Consider the following 18,029-nt stretch of genomic DNA (forward strand, 5'->3'; position numbering starts at 1 on the left):
AACATACACACATTAAACGGAGGGTGGGGTGGCCATGTTTTCACTAACAACATTTTCTATATTTTATGATCAGAAAAATTAAGAATTGTCATTTTCTATTTTATCAATAAATTTGGGAGAAATGAGGAAGTAAGTGACTCTATGAATGGCCGCGCCCCCTACCGTTCTATCCTTGTTCAGCCGGAGTCACGGGAGGAACCGATTCCAAACTCTCCATTCGAAATCATTGTACTTTCTTTGCTTATAACCTCCAAAAATGGCGATCAATTGGCACCAGAATTTATGTTAAACACCAGTCAGGATATTTACAGAGATTGATGTGGGAATGAGTAGACGTACACATTTATTTGGATGAGAAATGGCCACAGTTTTTCGACCTCCAACACGCCGTCCAATTTGGAACGTAACAGCCGAAATGGCACGTTCCAACGCGGCCACACTTGGCTGTGGTGTCAGCCTCGCTGGAACTTTTTGTTCAGTGAACATTGTCGCTTGTTCGGTGAGGGCTTACCTCACTCTCACGCCACTTCACTCAGGCAGAAGGTGGCGGCTGCAAGCAGTGTCGGACACTGCACGCATCTGCTTGGGAGGCAAACCCCGCGACATGAAGACGCAGGCTCATGTTCACCTCCCCACGCTGGGCGGACAGTAAGAAGCTAATGTTGTAGTTCTAACGACTTTTGTTTTAACGGCCTGAAGCTAGTTGTTGCTATTAGCCGTCCCGTTAACCTACCTTTAGCCGGGGAGGGAAGCGGGGTGGGGGTATAAAGCTCCAATCTGCCCGCCCCGCTGCTCGCTGCAAGCCGCCGTCTCCTTCCTGGGAGTTGACACGAGTTTAGCGTAGCTCAATGTCCGAAATATAAACCAGTCGGGGGTCGTGTGCGCATTCATGCTCTTGTCCGCTTCAGCTTGTGAAAGTGGAGGAGCGATCGCCACGGTATTTTTGATTTTGTGGAGGTGATCATGATGAGATCACGTTTTATGTCAATAAATCCAAACTATTGTGCAGAACACTTTTATACTCTCACAGGTTCAAGTGGACAAGAGTAGTAATGTGCATTTGCATGTTGGAGGCGATCGGTTGCCGTTTCAGACAACAGAACTGACAAAGCGAGTAATATTACCACGCTTGGCTCCCTCCTGTGACGTAGACCGCTGAGACCGAAAACATAACATAAGCCACGCCCCAAAAGGGGGCGGGGCAATTTGTCATAAATTTAATCACAAAAAAACCCTTAAATCACGACAGAGTCTTTTGGGGGGGGGGGGGGGGCACTGTAGTACTGATGTCATTTTTACATGCAAACCTATTAGAAAGTGCCAATGGTAAGCTCACCCAAGTGTCACTTTAAGGATTTTTCAGAGGCTTCACTTTTACACAAAATAAAAATAGACAAACAAAATAAACTGATATATTCAGTATAAAAAAAACTGTTTCACAAACCCACACAAGTGTGGTTTCTGTAAATGTGAAAGATCAGAGATTTTAGCAACAGTTGGCCCCTGCATGGAGCCATTTTATTTGTGTTCATTCCCTTTCAACTGTCTGACATTTGCCGGGCTGAAAAAAGGTGCATTCTCATTGAAGTCTCAGCCTCACCGGGTGCCGACCAATAAGAACCTTTGCATGGCCTTTCTTTGGCCAGCATTCCTCTAAGTTCCACACAGAAAAGTTCTTTTAAAACATAAAAAGTAAAAGTCTACACGCCCCTGTTAAAATGCCACATTTTTGTGATATAAAGCATGAGACCAAGATAAATCATAAATCAAGTTTTTCTTTTCCTACCATTAATGTGATTGCTATCCGAACAACTCAACTGAAAAACAGACAAACAGACTGAACTCGACAGATTCCAAATGTGATTTTGCTGTTTTTTCTATGTTAGATAAGACTTCCATTTTGCCACCCTACCCCATAACCCAGACATATGAAGAAGATGGGAGATTATTGTCACATGTACTAACTAGCCAGTACATGCCAGAATTTATATTACTTTTACAACTCAGGACCGAGCACCTTTTGTTTGAGGCCACCCACTTTGAAGTGAGCAAAAGTATTGGAACATACATTATAAAATTAACTTCAAGTAAATAATATGTAATATTTGGTGGCGTAACCCTTACTTGCAATAACTGCATCAAGCCTGCCACCCATTGACTTCACCAGACTGTCGCATGTTGTTGCATGTTGAAGTTTCTTCTGTTTGGATGCATTTTTCTGTAAATTGCCAGATAAAAATGGTTTGTAGACTTCAGAATTCATTCTGCTGCTACCATCGCGAGTTACATCATGAAAAAAAGACTTTGAGACAAGAAATGTAAATGCCATACCAGAAGATGCAAACCACTCATTAGCAAAAAGAATCAGAAGGCCAGACTGGATTTCGCAAAGAAGTACAGGGATGAGCCACAGAAGTTTTGGAACACATTTTTATGGAGTGATGAGACTAAGATGAACCTGTCCCAAAGTGATGGAAAGGCTTATGATTCAAAACACACAAGTGCATCTTTGAGACAATAATTTAATTTTTCACAATAATGGACCATCTGCACGGCAGCTGCACATTTAACATTTCCGGTGCAAAGCCCCATTCTTTAAGTGTGTGTTTAAGTGTTTTTTTGTAATAGTTCATTGCTGGTAGTTTTCGAGGTGGAAATGTCATATGTAGTTGTCTTTTTAAAGACAAAGAAATAACTCCTCCAGCCAACTTTGTGGTGAGCCGGCAGTTATGTCCAGCGATTCGACTCCGCTTTTTATTTGAACAAGTTTACCAGCGAGTCAGAAGAGATGGAAAGTTTTCCGTACATTTCTAGGAAATCATTATGTCCCATCACGAGCGAGCTATTTTTTGAACAAGCCCACAGGCCAGCCATGGTAACTCCCGTTCTAGTGTATTTGGTTCATTCGAACGTTGGCCTGCACTATCCCAGGCAGAAGGAAATCTTTGGCATGTTATCCTGGTGTCAGATGTGCGACTATTTCTGAAAGTCTCATTAGCAACAGGTTTGGCATACAGAGGCCCTAGAAGACTGGCAGGTTGGCATAAGGGCGGCACAAGCTGTGTTTGCTGTTGGGTTTCGGATGTTTGTTGATAGACCTCACGGCGGGTGCGGCTGTGAAGGACAGACCGATGTCGAGAGCGAGCGCGTCTGCATTTTTCCACGCATTGTATAATCAGGTGCACTGCATGCCTACTGTACAAACGTGTGAATTCCTGTGCTTGGATGCGGGGCTCAGTGTGCTTGCTTTACTGCTCCAACATCTCGCTGTGGTTTAGTCTGTTTGACTTTGCAAAATGCTCTCGTTACAGGAGTTCAGCTGCACTGAATTGAAAATGGTGTCAGCCTACTGCAGTTTTGCTTATAAGAACATTATCTTACTACTTGTATTTGTGTCGTTGCAAAGTTTGCAATACTTTTTGAAAATATTCTACAAGATTTTTTTTTTTTTTTTACTTTACCTTTCCCTTACAATCCTTTCAAGAGTTTCTTTAATTTTTTTTTTTTTGCTGCCTTCCTTCCTTCTCAGCTGGTGTAGTTTATTGGTTAAATATTTAGAGAGTGGGTGTGTGCAGGCTTAAGCTGGGAAGATCAGCAAAAGTGAGGCTGCAGTTGTTGTGGATTAGCACTGTTTAGTTCCCCCCCATAGGAACACTGCAATTCCCCATTATTTAATGAAAAGACTGGAAAAAAACAACAACGATTATTTCTCTCTTACATTTAGCCAACATGTAATAAAATGTAAGAAACAAATGAGTAATTTAACGCTTGGACTTTAAAGAATATATTTCATTTACCAATAAAACAACAGGAAAGACCCTTTAATTGTGCCGCAAAGTTTGTACAAGCAATTCTCACAAACTCTGAATACTAATGGCAGCACAGCCAGAGACTTGAATTCTAAAAAACATAAAAGGTGTTATCTGGTCCAACAATATTACAGACCAATAAAATAGTGATCTAGGATCAACACAGTAACGGCACAATGCTTCTTTTTCTATATGATCAACTGGTGTATCATTACAATGATTTTGAGGTTGTTGCTATGTAATTCAAGGACTGCACAGTGCTATATTTTCTTATTGTTAAAAATGTAGAGGCTTTCCAATGATCCCACGGGGACAAATAGTAATAATAAAAAACTCTTAACAACAATTACGATTACCTGACTTTGTAAAGTGTTTTCTGTGCTTTTTGGTGTCTAGAATTTGGAAATATATGAACAGAGCAAGGAGCAATTCCACCAAGCTGCAACCAAGACAGAATCAAACGTGAGGTAAGATACACTCACACCCACGCACACAATTTCTCTTTCCGTATTAAACCCTCGGTGCTCTGACACACATACACAAATTCACATAAACCACACACGGCAGACTAATAAGTAGTAATAGATAGGGATCTTTTCTTTTCCTCATTTTGTAACTGGTTAAATGCTCACATTCTCCAGAGCAAACCTGACTAATATGATAAGTGTTTTTAATTGGCAACTTTAATTAAGCTGAGTTAAACAATACGCTCACTCCCTGTGGTCAGTGTGTCTCACAGTGAGCCTTTAATGAGCCACAGCCCGGGAAACGCTCACTAATTCTAAATACTCGCAGTCACAGTAGAGGAAAGGCTTGTGCTTGCTGTAAAAGTTTCTGTCAGAACACTAACAATGTTTTCTAATAACAAATCACCGTGACTACCAAAGAACTTATGAACAAAATTAAACGTGGCTAATTGATAGAAATGCCTTCATACTGGTGCTCTTGATTGTCTTGATCGTTGAGGAACCTCTATGGTTAAACACAATCAATTCCAAGGGGTTGGTTGACTTTTACTTGTTGAGTTACTTCATCCATCCATAAGTAAGAACGGCAATTCTCTGAGTTGTCGGTTTCTATTCACAATATATAATGTCATGGTTTTTTTTTTGTGAATATTGATTAATGTCGATATTGTGTGGATATGTAAATGGAATGAATCCTTATAATTTTTTTTAACACTTTTATTTCCTAATTATATAACAACATATAGGCCGGGGCCTGGATTTGAACATGCATCCTCTGAGCAGTGAGGCGGATGTGCTAACCAGTCGGCTACCGTGCCGCCATGTAGCTAGCTTGTCAAAAATGTCACGTTTCCTTTTCTTTTCACATTAGTGGATTTTCAAAATACATTTTATTCCCCATGAAAAACATGTCTGTACCATAAATTCAACTATTTTGATCCTACTAAAGGACAACGATGCATGACCATGAATAAATGTATCGCCTAAAACGCAGAAGTACAAAGTGCTTTTTAACACACGTCCAAACTGTTAAAACTCTTCACATTTCAAAACAAAAACACAACTTCAATAGCCATCAAACAGGTCTACTTTTCAATACAATAATTATTCATTGTATCTGAACGCCAGCAACTCCCCTCCCCCATAAAAGGCTGGGAAACAATTTGAAGTAAAGAAGCGTAGGCATTATGAGATTGACACATTCCTTTTTGACTGAAAAATTATGTTTACTTACCCCAAAATCCACACTGTTGGGGTGTGAACATTTATTTACTCTTTGTTGGCTTGTCCATGGTGTAGTGCTATAGGCCTAGATACACCAATCCGACGTAGATAAGCGTCGGGGCGTCGGATTGTGCCGTTTTGATTGATGTAGCCAACACCAACACATGGTGATAACACACTGTTGTGGGATTTTCTTTTTCTTTTTTATTACATTTTATTAAAAAAAAGTAGCACATTAATTCATAAATGTGATCTAACGGTAAAGGGCATATTTGCAATTGGGATGTAGTAAACATTCATTCATTCATTATCCATAGCGCTTCTCCTCACAAGGGTCACGGGTGTGCTGGAGCCTATTCCAGCTGTCTTTGGGCAGTAGGCGGGGGACACCCCGAACTGGTTGCCAACCAATTGCAGGGCACACGGAGACAAACAATCACAAACACTCACAATCACACCTAGGGGCAATTTAGAGTGTCCAATCAACTTACCATGCTTGTTTTTGGAATGTCGGAGGAAACCGAAGTACCCGGAGAAAACCCATGCAGGCACGGGACGAACATGCAAACTCTACACAGGGAGGCCGGAGCCGGGATCAAACCCACGACCTCTGAACTGTGAGGCAGATGTGCTAACCAGTCGATCACCGTGCCGCCATGTAGTAAACATCTGTTGAGTATTTTAACAGAAAATTATTTTATTGTGTTGTTTTGAAAACCCCAAACTCTAGCGGTTCCACTAAACCTATCAACACTGGCTGATTTAACAAAACTACAAACAGCATACAAGGGTTAAACATTTCGGTGTCAGTCGGAAAAGGGTGGCGTGCCCTCTCCAGGTCGGGAATGAGATCCAGCCTCAAGTGGAGGAGTTCAAGTATCTTGGGGTCTTGTTCACGAGTGACGGTAGGATGGAGTGGGAGATCGGCAGGCGGATCAGATCAGCGTCTGCTGTGATGTGGTCTTTCGGCTCAGCTCTCGATTTACCGGTCGATCTACGTTCATACCCTCACCTATGGTCACGAGTTGTGGGTCGTGACCAAAAGAACAAGATCCAGCGGATAAAAGCATGCAATGAGTTTCCTCCACACGGTTTCCAGGCTCTCTCTCCCCTTAGAGATAGGGTGAGAAGCTCGGTCATCCAGGAGGGACTCTGCTGCAAACTATCCAATTTCCAGTGCGGAAGATGAGTCAAGGTAGCCACCACGCCATTATTCCTTGCCAGGAACAACTTCAAAATAAAAGCAATGCACTGATATCTGTGTATGATTGTATGTGGTAAGATTTTATTTTGAAATTGGCCTTCTCGCCACATTGGCAGCGTGTTTTTCCTTCATGCATGTCATAAACAATTGTTACTGCGGCTGGCTTGACTTATTACCATTAAACGGGTACCCGAGGCAGAATTTTTATTTTTTTTTTTTTAATCTAGGTGCTCAAATTATTCAAGGACTCCTTTCACCCTGAGTGCATGTATAGTCAAATAATCAGTGACACTCACATTACCCACGGTCAATCTAAAGCCCACAATTAACCTTCCATGCATGTTGAACCTCTCATTGTGAGTGCTGACATGCGAAACACTATCACACTGTGCTGCCACACTCTTATGCTATATCGTACGTTGACTGCTCTTCCAGCCAGTTTTTCAGTTTCTTAACTTGAGATTTGCCTGAGACATAGGAGAGGTACATACAATTGTCAATCGTGCAACACAGCATTTAAGAAACAACGTGTTTAGTCAAAGTAATCAAATTTCAAGTGGGTTAGGGTTGTGAGAAGTATGGTTTGGGGCTGATAAGAGTATATAATTAATCAGTAACAAAACTATTTAAAAACAGCCTTTGTGTAACTGTGATGTGTTTTCTCTCACCATTTTTTTAAAATTTGCAGCTCTTTCATTTTTTGATTTCATTTCTCTTTGTCTCTCTTAAGCTCTTGTGTGTAGTCCACAAGTCTGAGGCCTCTTGTGTTCTGTCCGCCTCCACACTTCCACCAGAGATTAAAAATAACAGGAAATAATGTTAATTAAGTATCTAATCTTACTGTTTATTTTTTGACGGATCCATCATTGAAAATATACAGTATATACCCAATAAAAAACACCATGTTTATGGCTTGACAGGCTGTCATTGAATGTGCTTTGTGTGGTAAAAATCCCTTCTTTTAAATCTCACCTTTAAGTGCTCTAAAGTGAATGTGATTATTGCTCATACACATGGAGAACATTGTTAATGAAAGAAAAAAAACATAGTGGTCACATAAATAACTTGAATCTGACAAAAGTAATAATACAAAAATATGACAATTAACCACTGAAAATCAGACATTGCTTTGAATATATATATATAATGGCACGCCTTGGAAAGATTGAAAATAATTTCAATAACTACTATGGTCTTACAACTATATATTATGACCAAGTGAACAGCCTGGGAATAATGTGCTCATTCAGAGGTTGTTACCCAACTGCAAACAAAAGACACAAAGATTCTGAAACAGTCATTTTCAAAATTAACTCAAGTGGAATCATTTGAGAGTGTGCACTTGATCGCTCGGCACTTATTGACGTTCGAAATAATAGCAACAATAATGCAGTGTCGATAGCAAAAGCTGCAGAATTTTTAGGATAATTAAACCACCTATCTCATCAGTACATTTACATGTTAAAATAACATCAGCGGTACTTGGCTTAAAAAGCCCTTCAATGCCAGGAGGAAATGATCAGGAACACCTGAGCCAATTTTCATGCCACGTGTAAAATGGAGCCCTTGGAAACCCTTTAGGTTGTTGTAACTTGTAGACAGAGCTTTACCAGCTCTGTGGCTGGAGCCATTTTATCTTCAGGCACCATTATTAATAAGCTCCCGCTGCTGCTCAGACTTTGGCTCCACTGATGAAGACCATTTATTTCAAATTAAAGGCCGGTTACTTATCTTTGGCAGCTTCATCCCTTGCATCCTTTATGTTGCCAATATGATGCGTGCATAGTGAGTAGAAAGTGAGAAAACCAAGAGTACTCAAAAAGCCAAAGCTTAAATAGAACAAAAGCACCCAGATAGGCCATCATCTTTTAAAATGTGGAGAATAACACCAACCTTTGTTACTTCTCATCTTTTATCTCGCTTCCTTCTGTCTTCGGTTTCCTCTCAATATCATTAGCACGTTGATGAACTTTACTGTTGCTTGGCTGATGATAACGTACATTGTGCCCATGGACATGCATATACTGTAATTAAAATGCTCGGGTCAGCTCCTCTCGGTATGAAAACTAAAGGAACCTTTAATTTGTTTTCCAATTAAATTTCAAGTTAAATGTTCTTCACAGAGTTGCAGTTTGTATGTGCTAATTGGATGTGTTGGCATGCTGGACGGTGTGTGAATGCGTGCGAGTTTGTGCATGTGTCTTTTGGTCTACTATGTACTTCAACAGTATGTGCATGTGCTGCTGGTGTAGACGTATGTAACTTGATGGTCTCTGATTCAATCAGTCAGTCTCCATTAGAAGGATGCACCCAGGCAGCAAACCTGTCATAGTTAACAATCACACAGATAGACGGGCTAAAACCAATTATTATACAACCCACATAGCTAATTAAGCGTGGCTAATTCAATCTCTCAAAGCACACTTTTCTGCTGTATTTGATCAAAATGACCCTTTCCTCTCAATTAAATCTGCTTTAGCACTAATTGCATGATTTGCAATGAAGTACATACTGTAACTTCCACGCCGGCGGTTGCTAAAGTAGGCTGCTGTGGGTGTAAACAATATTTTTATTTTCACCTCTGTTTGACCTCAATTTATGATGTACTTTCTTCAGTAAAATAGATGTTCAGAAATTGTTTTCCTCTTACTACGTTCAGGTGTTGTTTAACACATAATGGAAAACAACCACTGAATAGCAGATGTGGGCATTTTACTGAGATTTGCGGGTCTGTCAATCGCCATCTGTCTGCAGCCTGAGTACCCTTCCGCCATCCGTCTATCTGTCTATTTGTCAAGCCGGACCAAATAGTAATCGCCTATCGGGCAGTCCCTCTATTATTTGAACCACACTTCCGTTATCGCTTCCGTCTACACCCAATACACACAATAGTTATATGATATCTCCTCTTTCTAGGAAATAATGTCAACCAATTGGTTACCAATTATTCCTTATTATTTTGAATTTAAACAGTTTTTTTATCTTCCTTTTTCTGTCTGCCTTAGGTCTCGGAATACCGATGCTGTTTGTCCTGGCCTGCAGGCTCAGCTTTTATCATGCTACAAGGTGAATGGACAGCAAACTTTAAGATGTTCAGACCTGGCCAAAGAATACATGCGATGTATAAATGCGGCAAAGAGGGTAAGCGCAACCTTAAATTTAGCGTTTAAAATGAAATACTTTAATGATGTCATTAAACATTCAATCCTCCACTGACAACCTTTTACCCCAAATCCGCTGCTTGCAATCATTCCTCCCTCAGTGAGATACCAGCTTCAAGCTCAGTAGCCACACCCCTCTGAGAACATCCTGTTTTGAAACCTTGCAATTGCAAGGCAATCTTAATAAATTGTTTGGTGTTGTCTTGGTCCGAATGTCAGAATATGAAGAGCATGATGAAGAGGACTTTTGAAATAGCGATTCTAATAAACTTATGCTGAGGGCAACTTTTGCCAAAAACGCCTAAAAAAGGTGCACCCAAAGTAAATTTGTAGCTGTTCTTGAACCATTTGGAGTATCAGCATAGTTTTGGTCTCTTTTTTAAGATAACATTTTGCATTTTTCTCCCAAACACTCAGAATATGTGTAAGTGCTCCTGTCACTGAACTATGGATGTTTGACAACATGGTGAATCTTATGTTCGTCTAATTTCTTTTCACAGAATCTGCCTTGAAAATGAATTTAGAATGTTGATTAGGACTTGAAAACACTACAGGATCAAAGCATGAGGTCTCCCCAAGTTCCAGTTCAAATTTGATAATAATCCTACAAAAAATGAGCATTTTACACATGTTTTCCTAAGGAAAGGTACAGGCGAACCCCAAATGTTCCATTTGGGTGACCTGTGCACCCATTGTGAATACTTGTGTACTTTGCTGTTGTTTTGCCATTACACACATTTGTATGACACACCCCATATCGTTTTTTGAAGAATTTTATTGGCTATCCAATGCGTCAGTCACCAGTCAGTTGCGCTGTGATTAGCCACAGCTACATAAGGATATGTAATGGGACTGACTTTTTTTACGCACGGCCGTTCATTGGCTTCTGTAGGTCTGTATGAAGGGAAAACCCTTGCAGATTGGCTAAAGTGAAGTGTCAATCAAAGGCCAAGGATTAGACTTTTCGTTTGATATGTGTAAGTGGCTAATGAGCTCATATGCTAAGTGAAGCTACGATCACAAATACATCAAAAATAGTGATATTTGATGGAGATTGGTAACGTTTGCAGCTGCAGATAACGTGGCTTTATGGATGTAAAGCTTGGCATGGATTCACTGTTTTACCGGAATACTGTGACTGGACACTTGGCGACGTAATGGGACCATGTTTGATGGAGTTGGACATTTTCGTGTACATTTATGACGTTATGGTGAGTCGCTATTTTGTTTTTAGATCTACGATTGTCTAACATACATGCTCACTCAGTCTGCAGATATGATTGCATTGTAAAATGTTGGGCACCATTCAAATCTCCAGAAACTCAGCTTTTAAAAGATTTATAACATGTTCACACGGCTCAGCTGACGACGTGCATCAGCGATTTGTTCTGACAGATGACGGAGGGCCCCTAGGTGGGCCGTCCTCACTTTAAGGGATTTTTAAAGCAGTAATGATATTGGTCAAATCATGGATCAAACACCTGTTGTGAATTTTTATATGGCGATTGTTGTTGGTGAACTGTAAGTTGTGCTGAAACATTTAACAGGCGAATGTGCATTCAAAAGTTGAACAACGTCAAATTAAATTAACCTGGAAAGGGTTATAGTGGACTGTAGGTCCATTCTGATGTTTCATTCAAAAGCAGAATATCCCAAACAGTTGTGCGAATGGTGTGTGCTAAAGCCAAAGGTTTTGCATTATCTTCCGTTTTAAGAGCTACCTTTGGTGCTCAAAGTTGAATATATCCTTCATATGTTTCCTTTTAGCTTTTCGCATTTCTCATTTGGAGCCAGTGTTCTATTATTCAGAGGCAGAGCTAGATACACGCATCACTGCCTGCGCTTGAAGTTCATAGAAAGTTAGAGCGAATATGTTAAGAGAATAAGACAGAATATGGGATGGTTGCTTTTTTACAATGTACACAGTTGACGTATTTGAATTTGAATGTGTCCAAACATATCCAGGCCGTTCTGGTTGCCACTCTGTAATGCTCAGCAACACAAATGTTTCCCCTCTATACACTATGTGGACCATGGGTCTCAAAGTCAACTTAAGTGGGGGCTGCTGGAGGTCGTATCAAGTATTCCTAAGAAAAAGAGTTGAAGTACTCAAAGAAAGTACAACTAATCCAATCTTTTCAATCTTTATGAATAAGAGTTCCGAACCGAACAGTTGTTTAAAACGTCAACAATCTTGGCGAGCCGATGTTCTCTTCATCTCTACTTTGCATACTCCTTAACATGTCTATTTTAGTCATGTCGTCTGATTTCTTGAGCACCTTCTCTGTGCATTCAAGACATCGGGGTGCCCATGTTTTCAACAAAAAAAAAACATTCTCTTTCGTTTTTCTTAAAATTAGCTTTCCTCATCGCAACCTTTCTTTTTACGGCAGGTTTTGGAAAAGACATGATTTTGACAAAAGTTGCCATGAGCCTGAGCTATGGTAGTCCACAAGTGATATAAAAAATAGACAAACCACACACACACACACACATACAAAATGCCCAGGTCAACGAATCAGCAAAAAAAGGTAGGGGCTGCACTAAAATTATATTTTGATGTTACGGCAAAATATCATCTTGCAAGTTTGAGACCCCTGATGGGCACCTGATCACCTGCAGGGAAAGGAATGGGGTTTTTTTTGTGTTAGCGGTAAAGTCACTGCATAATGTTATGTGTCTAGTTTTGGTGTGTGTTTGAAATGCAAGCCAACAGTGAGAAGTTTTCATCTTCTCGTGTTTGAAACTCCCACATATAAGCGTAGTTTTTATGATCAGCTTCACAGCAGGTTGGCCGAATGTTACACTGGTCTTCCTGCGGAGTAGGAAGTAGTTACGCTTCAACCTGTTCAAAGTGGTGTTTATGCATACAGTTGCTGTATACCAAATTGTACAGACCCAACAGAGACAGATAAGATAGACTTCTTTTTCCCGTCATTATCCTCAGGGAGGCCGAGTCTGACATGAAAAGGTGATATAACTCAAACGCACTGTCTGGACACTCAGCGGGATTCTCCTGGCAGTTATCTGCAGCTACATGCAAATGAATGCACCACACTTTGAGCTGTTAAGTCTGATGCTGTTCTCGTGTCATTTAGGGCCAATCTCATTTGATGAGATGTACTGTAGATCAGTGTCAGTGGCCTGGTTCACACAGAGGATGGAAGATAGAACAGACAGACTGCTGAATGGTAATAAAGCGCAGAGGAGACATAAAAAAGTTGATATTTTTCATTCATTTAAGCAACGACTCATGGAAATACCTGGGCTTAGTACAAAAATGTGAATGATAGCAAATACACAAATGCAACAGTAAACGACGCAACATCTTGTTTATTTCACACAAAAAGAATACAGTTGATTTAAATTGCTTGTATACATCCATTGATGTTTGCTGCTCGGTAATCTGATTTTGTTTGAAAATTACCAGGGATATTCACAAACTACAAGAATCCCAAAAATTGTGGTTTATCATTACAAAATGACAAATACTGTATGTAATGTAGTCTAGGATTCTGTGCCATTGATTAGTTCTCCAAGCACTTAAAGCGGAAGTCAACCCAAACAGTTTTTATTACAGAATATGTTCTATGCAGGCCCAATAGTTGAAACAGGGCATTCTGATAAATATTGCATTTGTGGAATAAGCGATAATCCACCCGTTTTGGTCCATCTCTGGGGGCGGTCATTTTGTCACTTCTGTCGACTGAAAATGACATCACAGTTGCAGACAAAAATGGATGGATTAACTCATATTACACAAACGCATTATTTATCAGAATGCCGTGTTTAGATTTATATTCTGGAAGCAAATATTTTAGGGTTGACTTCGTCTTCAAAGTGGAAATCAACCAAAAACATTTTTTTAAGAATATATTCCCAGCAGGCCCACTAGTTGAAACACGCCATTCTGATTAATATTGCGTTTGTGGAATATGAGTTAAGCAGCAAAATCCAGCTCTTTTTAGCCATCTCAGGGGGTGGCCATTTTGTCACTTCTGTCGACTGAAAATGACGTCACAACTGCTCAGGGCTCAGGTAACGACCAATCATGGCTCAGCTTCAGAAAACGGGTCAGGTCAGCACCCAGAGATGGCTAAAAACGAGTGGATTAACTCTTATTCCACAAACGCATTATTTATCAGAATGCCTTGTTTCAACAAGTGGGCTTGCGTAAACATATTGTTGAAAAAAAAAAATGAGGTTGACTTTCCCTTCAAGCATACGGAGACGACTAGCGTTCGAGATTTGTCAAATTTGTCTGCTACAATGCTGTCAGACATTTCTCTATTATTGACTCACCCACCATGCAAAAAAATGCGGTCATTTACTTTTGTCTATCTCCTGTGATCTGATGAATTAATTTGGTCCGCTCGGTCAAATATTGCTATATCCAGGAATGGCTGCTAGTTTGTCAAATACAGAGTTTGCAATTGGAATGATATTCTATTAAAATCTACTGCCAGATGCTGAGGATGCATAGATAAACATAGATAAAACTGTTAAAACCTCTGAGATGTACTATGTGTAAAATTTTGATTTCTTGCTGTGTGCAAACCAGAAGATACCGGAAAAGTTAAAATACTTCAATCGAGCGCACATGGGTCCACTTTGAAAGGAAGTTCCTACTGTTTTTGCTGATATCCTTTTTATGTGTCTTTATGTCCTACAGTATTTCAATGCATGCTGAGTTTTACCGAACAACCACTAGATGAATCGAAATAGTTTTGAATAGAAAATCGTTTTTTAAAGTCTTCTTTTATCTTCATTTTTTTCCCCCTTCGTGCCCGAGTCGTGCTGTTACTGAGCTCACGTGAGCATTGCTACTCTGCCTGCCGATAATGAGGCAATCAAATGGTAAGATTAAGAAGACAAAATGGAATTGAGATAAGGGGCAAACAGATGTGAGATGTAATGAAAACTGGTTGGTAAAAGAACACAATGATTTGCACCTTGAGATAAATACATGTGTTCGTGAGATGACAAAACTGGGGTCAATTAAAATGAGGAAAATGTTGGATGGAGAACACCAAGAAATTGAAAAAACAACAGGGAGGAAACAGTGCTTACTCGAGAAAATGATAAAGTAGGTGGTCGACAGTTGGGGTCAGAAAGTGCTAGGCAGAACAATAAAATTGAACATTGACATCACATTTGACAAAATGTGCAGATAAATGGCTCTGTACCAGAGTCACGTGATCAAACATAGGATTGTAAGAAAGTTAGATTGGCTAGGAGCTTGATATGTCGTAGTTTGATCATGTCGTCATGGAAATAATTCTAATTGTTGTTGGTGCACAAAGTGCTCCCTGCTGCCATGTTCATTGAGCTCAGGAGGAAAGAATGGTACACACAAGTTTTGATTTTACTGATGTGATAACAGTACAGGTGTATACTCTAAAGATGCAAAATATGAAATAATCACTAAACCCCCAAAAAGATTGTCAGACCCTGCATAACTCCATCAAGGAACAATAGCCAAGAGGATGTTCGGTGCCTACTTTCTCGCCAATTAACCTCGTGTGCCAGCGGAGACAAATCGTGGACTGGTCGCTATTTAGTCGCAGAGCACATATAGACAGACAACTAACTGTTCACTGTCACATTTACATTATCACATCTTTGAAGTGGGAATTGAACAAACGCTGCCCTGCATCCAAGTCAGACGAACAAATTCAGCTCCTCTGCAAATTCTGTTGTCGACATCCACAAGCATATTATGCGTAGTGCGAAATTTACTTCTGATACATCCAATGCCGGTTGAAACATTAACTTTACATATTTCGTATTAATGCAACATAACGTATACTTAGGGTTTATGTTATGCCGAAACTTGCCCAATAAAATGTGAATTGAAAACACAATTGTTATTGTAATGTCAGCAACTATTTATCAGCAATACAGTGAAAATGTAGCTAGTGAAAACGTTAGTTTACTGTGTGCACCCCAACATTTTCTTCCAGGGCTCCTAGAATTTTAAGTTAGGGGCTACTGTGCAATGTTGGTCTACTCTGAAGCCCTGCAAAATCATGCAAATATATTCTGACATGCCACAACCTGTACCCTTCTTTCAATTGTAATTGAAATGTGCCTACCTTCATCTTTCTAAGCCTCTGTTTTGCCATGTGCGGAGTCATCATGCTTTTTCATTTTCCATTCTCTTTATCAGCCAACCATCTTCCTGTCCCCATCCACCATTATGACTTCACTTTTCTTCCTCTTTTCTGTTCGCCCTTTTGTTGCTCTGCCGTGGTCTATCAAACAGTCAAATCTAGAGCATCTTTTATCTAGCTTGTGGCCTTTAGACACCTCGCGGTTTCCATCCAGGAATAAAAAGAGTTCAGGGGTGGAGAGACTTAGAGGCAGGGTACTCCAAATGACCTCTGTGATAAGGCATTTTTGGACACCTCACAGCATGAACCTTGACCTTTCCAGTAGTTGGTTTAACCTCTTTCGTCTGACAGGGAGCCCTGATAATAATTCAACACGTGCTTGTATTGTGTTCCATAGAAACCCTCATCACACAAACCTAGCACTAAATTCGGTCTCAATTTTGCCGCCTCCACCTTCATACACTGGAAGCGGTATTGTGCAACTCAAGGCCCCCAGCTGGGATAAGAGAGGGCAACAGTGGGGTTTTTCACAGTTCTTTGTTGCATCCAAGCCACTGTATGATCAAAGCAGTCCATTTTATACGCGCCATTGTCATGCATTCCATCTGCCTCTTTTGTGATCGCACCCCGATTCAAACCTGTATTCCCAGAGAGATCAATTTTCTTTTCTTCCCTTGTCTTTGGTCAATAAATAAACAAATACCATTGCATTATTCTTGCCAGAGCAAGACTTTGATCTGGAACTTTGAAATTGGTTGTCTGGTGCTTTCCAATAGTTTGTCTAGCGTCTACAAAAGCTCACACATATTTACAGTGTCCTTAAGTTTTTCAAATTGTTTTTATTTTGTGTGTGTGTGTGTGTTTTGTCAAGTGACATTATCATCTGTCCCTCTTTTGAAGTGACTTAAAGTTTTTGGTTGTGCTGTACATCCAAGTTTTAGATCTTGAATACAATACATTTGAGGCTTTTAGTTTGTCTTGCAACCTAAAATTGTCAAGTAATTGTCAACAATATGGTTTTTTTTTTTCATCCTTTGCTTTCGTATCGACATTCGGCAGTTTTAACGCTTGCTACTAACACCAACACAACACTGTCTTGAAATCGTATTCAGTCGCTAATTTAGGACACGAACAAACCGCTGCTTAATTACGCTGTCGTTGTATGAGACGGCAGAAGTCCCCGACGTTAGTGGCTACCAGCTGTTATCATTAGGTGGTATAGTTCAACAGCTGCTGCTTTTTTTTTAAACTTCTTTTTCTATATTGTGAACCCAGATTGCATTGTAATGTGCTGTCCATGAAAGGTGCCTTAAATTGCACTTAGTTTTTTCAGTATGAAAAAAATAAAAATAAAACTTTGTCTTCATTTAATTTATAACAACACTTTTGCCTGATTGTTAATACATTCATCTGAAAATGTCTGGCAGGATACTTTGAAATGTATACACTGCGCCACTTACAAAATTGCTGTAAATTGTGTTGTTAAATCCTAAACGGCCATATTAGACATTAGGAGTTGATTTTTTTTTTTTAATGGGCAAAAGCGTTTTATAAAATAAACAAAGTTTATTTAGCTTCTTTTTTTTTTTGCCCATACAAAAAACGATACGATCCGTGACTCAAAATCCGTGACCGATCCGTGACTTCCGTGATCCGTTGGACCACTAATGAGTACCAAAGACAATCTCCTGGCACTCATGCGAGTACCGCATGAAAACAATTATGTGCACATATATATATATATATATATATATTATATATATATATATATATATATATATATAATATATATATATATATATATATATATTATATATATATATATATATATATATATTAAATATATATATATTATGTGTATATATATATATATTATATATATATATATATTATGTGTATATATATATTATATATATTATGTATATTATGTGTATATATATATTATATATATTATGTATATTATGTGTATATATATATATTATATATATTATGTATATTATGTGTATATATATATATATATTATATATATTATGTATATTATGTGTATATAT

General features: G+C 39.3%; 1 protein-coding gene across 5 annotated transcripts in view; it reads left to right on the top strand.

Annotated features, from left to right (window-relative positions):
• The window catches only part of chchd6a (coiled-coil-helix-coiled-coil-helix domain containing 6a), a 38,327-nt gene that overhangs the window by 16,344 nt on the left and 3,954 nt on the right, over nucleotides 1-18,029 (top strand). For 4 of the 5 annotated variants that reach the window (XM_086028847.1, XM_086028838.1, XM_086028856.1 and 1 more), the window contains 2 exons: nucleotides 4,206-4,276; nucleotides 9,710-9,845. In XM_086028847.1, the coding sequence (XP_085884973.1) occupies nucleotides 4,206-4,276; nucleotides 9,710-9,845 (207 nt within the window). Of the gene's footprint in view, nucleotides 1-4,205; nucleotides 4,277-5,022; nucleotides 5,253-9,709; nucleotides 9,846-18,029 lie in introns of those variants that run through there. The other variant, XM_086028872.1, reaches the window with a different exon arrangement.

Source organism: Filicampus tigris, chromosome 1 (genome assembly GCF_054856515.1).
Source record: "Filicampus tigris isolate MCC_2025a chromosome 1, RoL_Ftig_1.0, whole genome shotgun sequence".
Lineage (NCBI taxonomy): Eukaryota > Metazoa > Chordata > Actinopteri > Syngnathiformes > Syngnathidae > Filicampus > Filicampus tigris.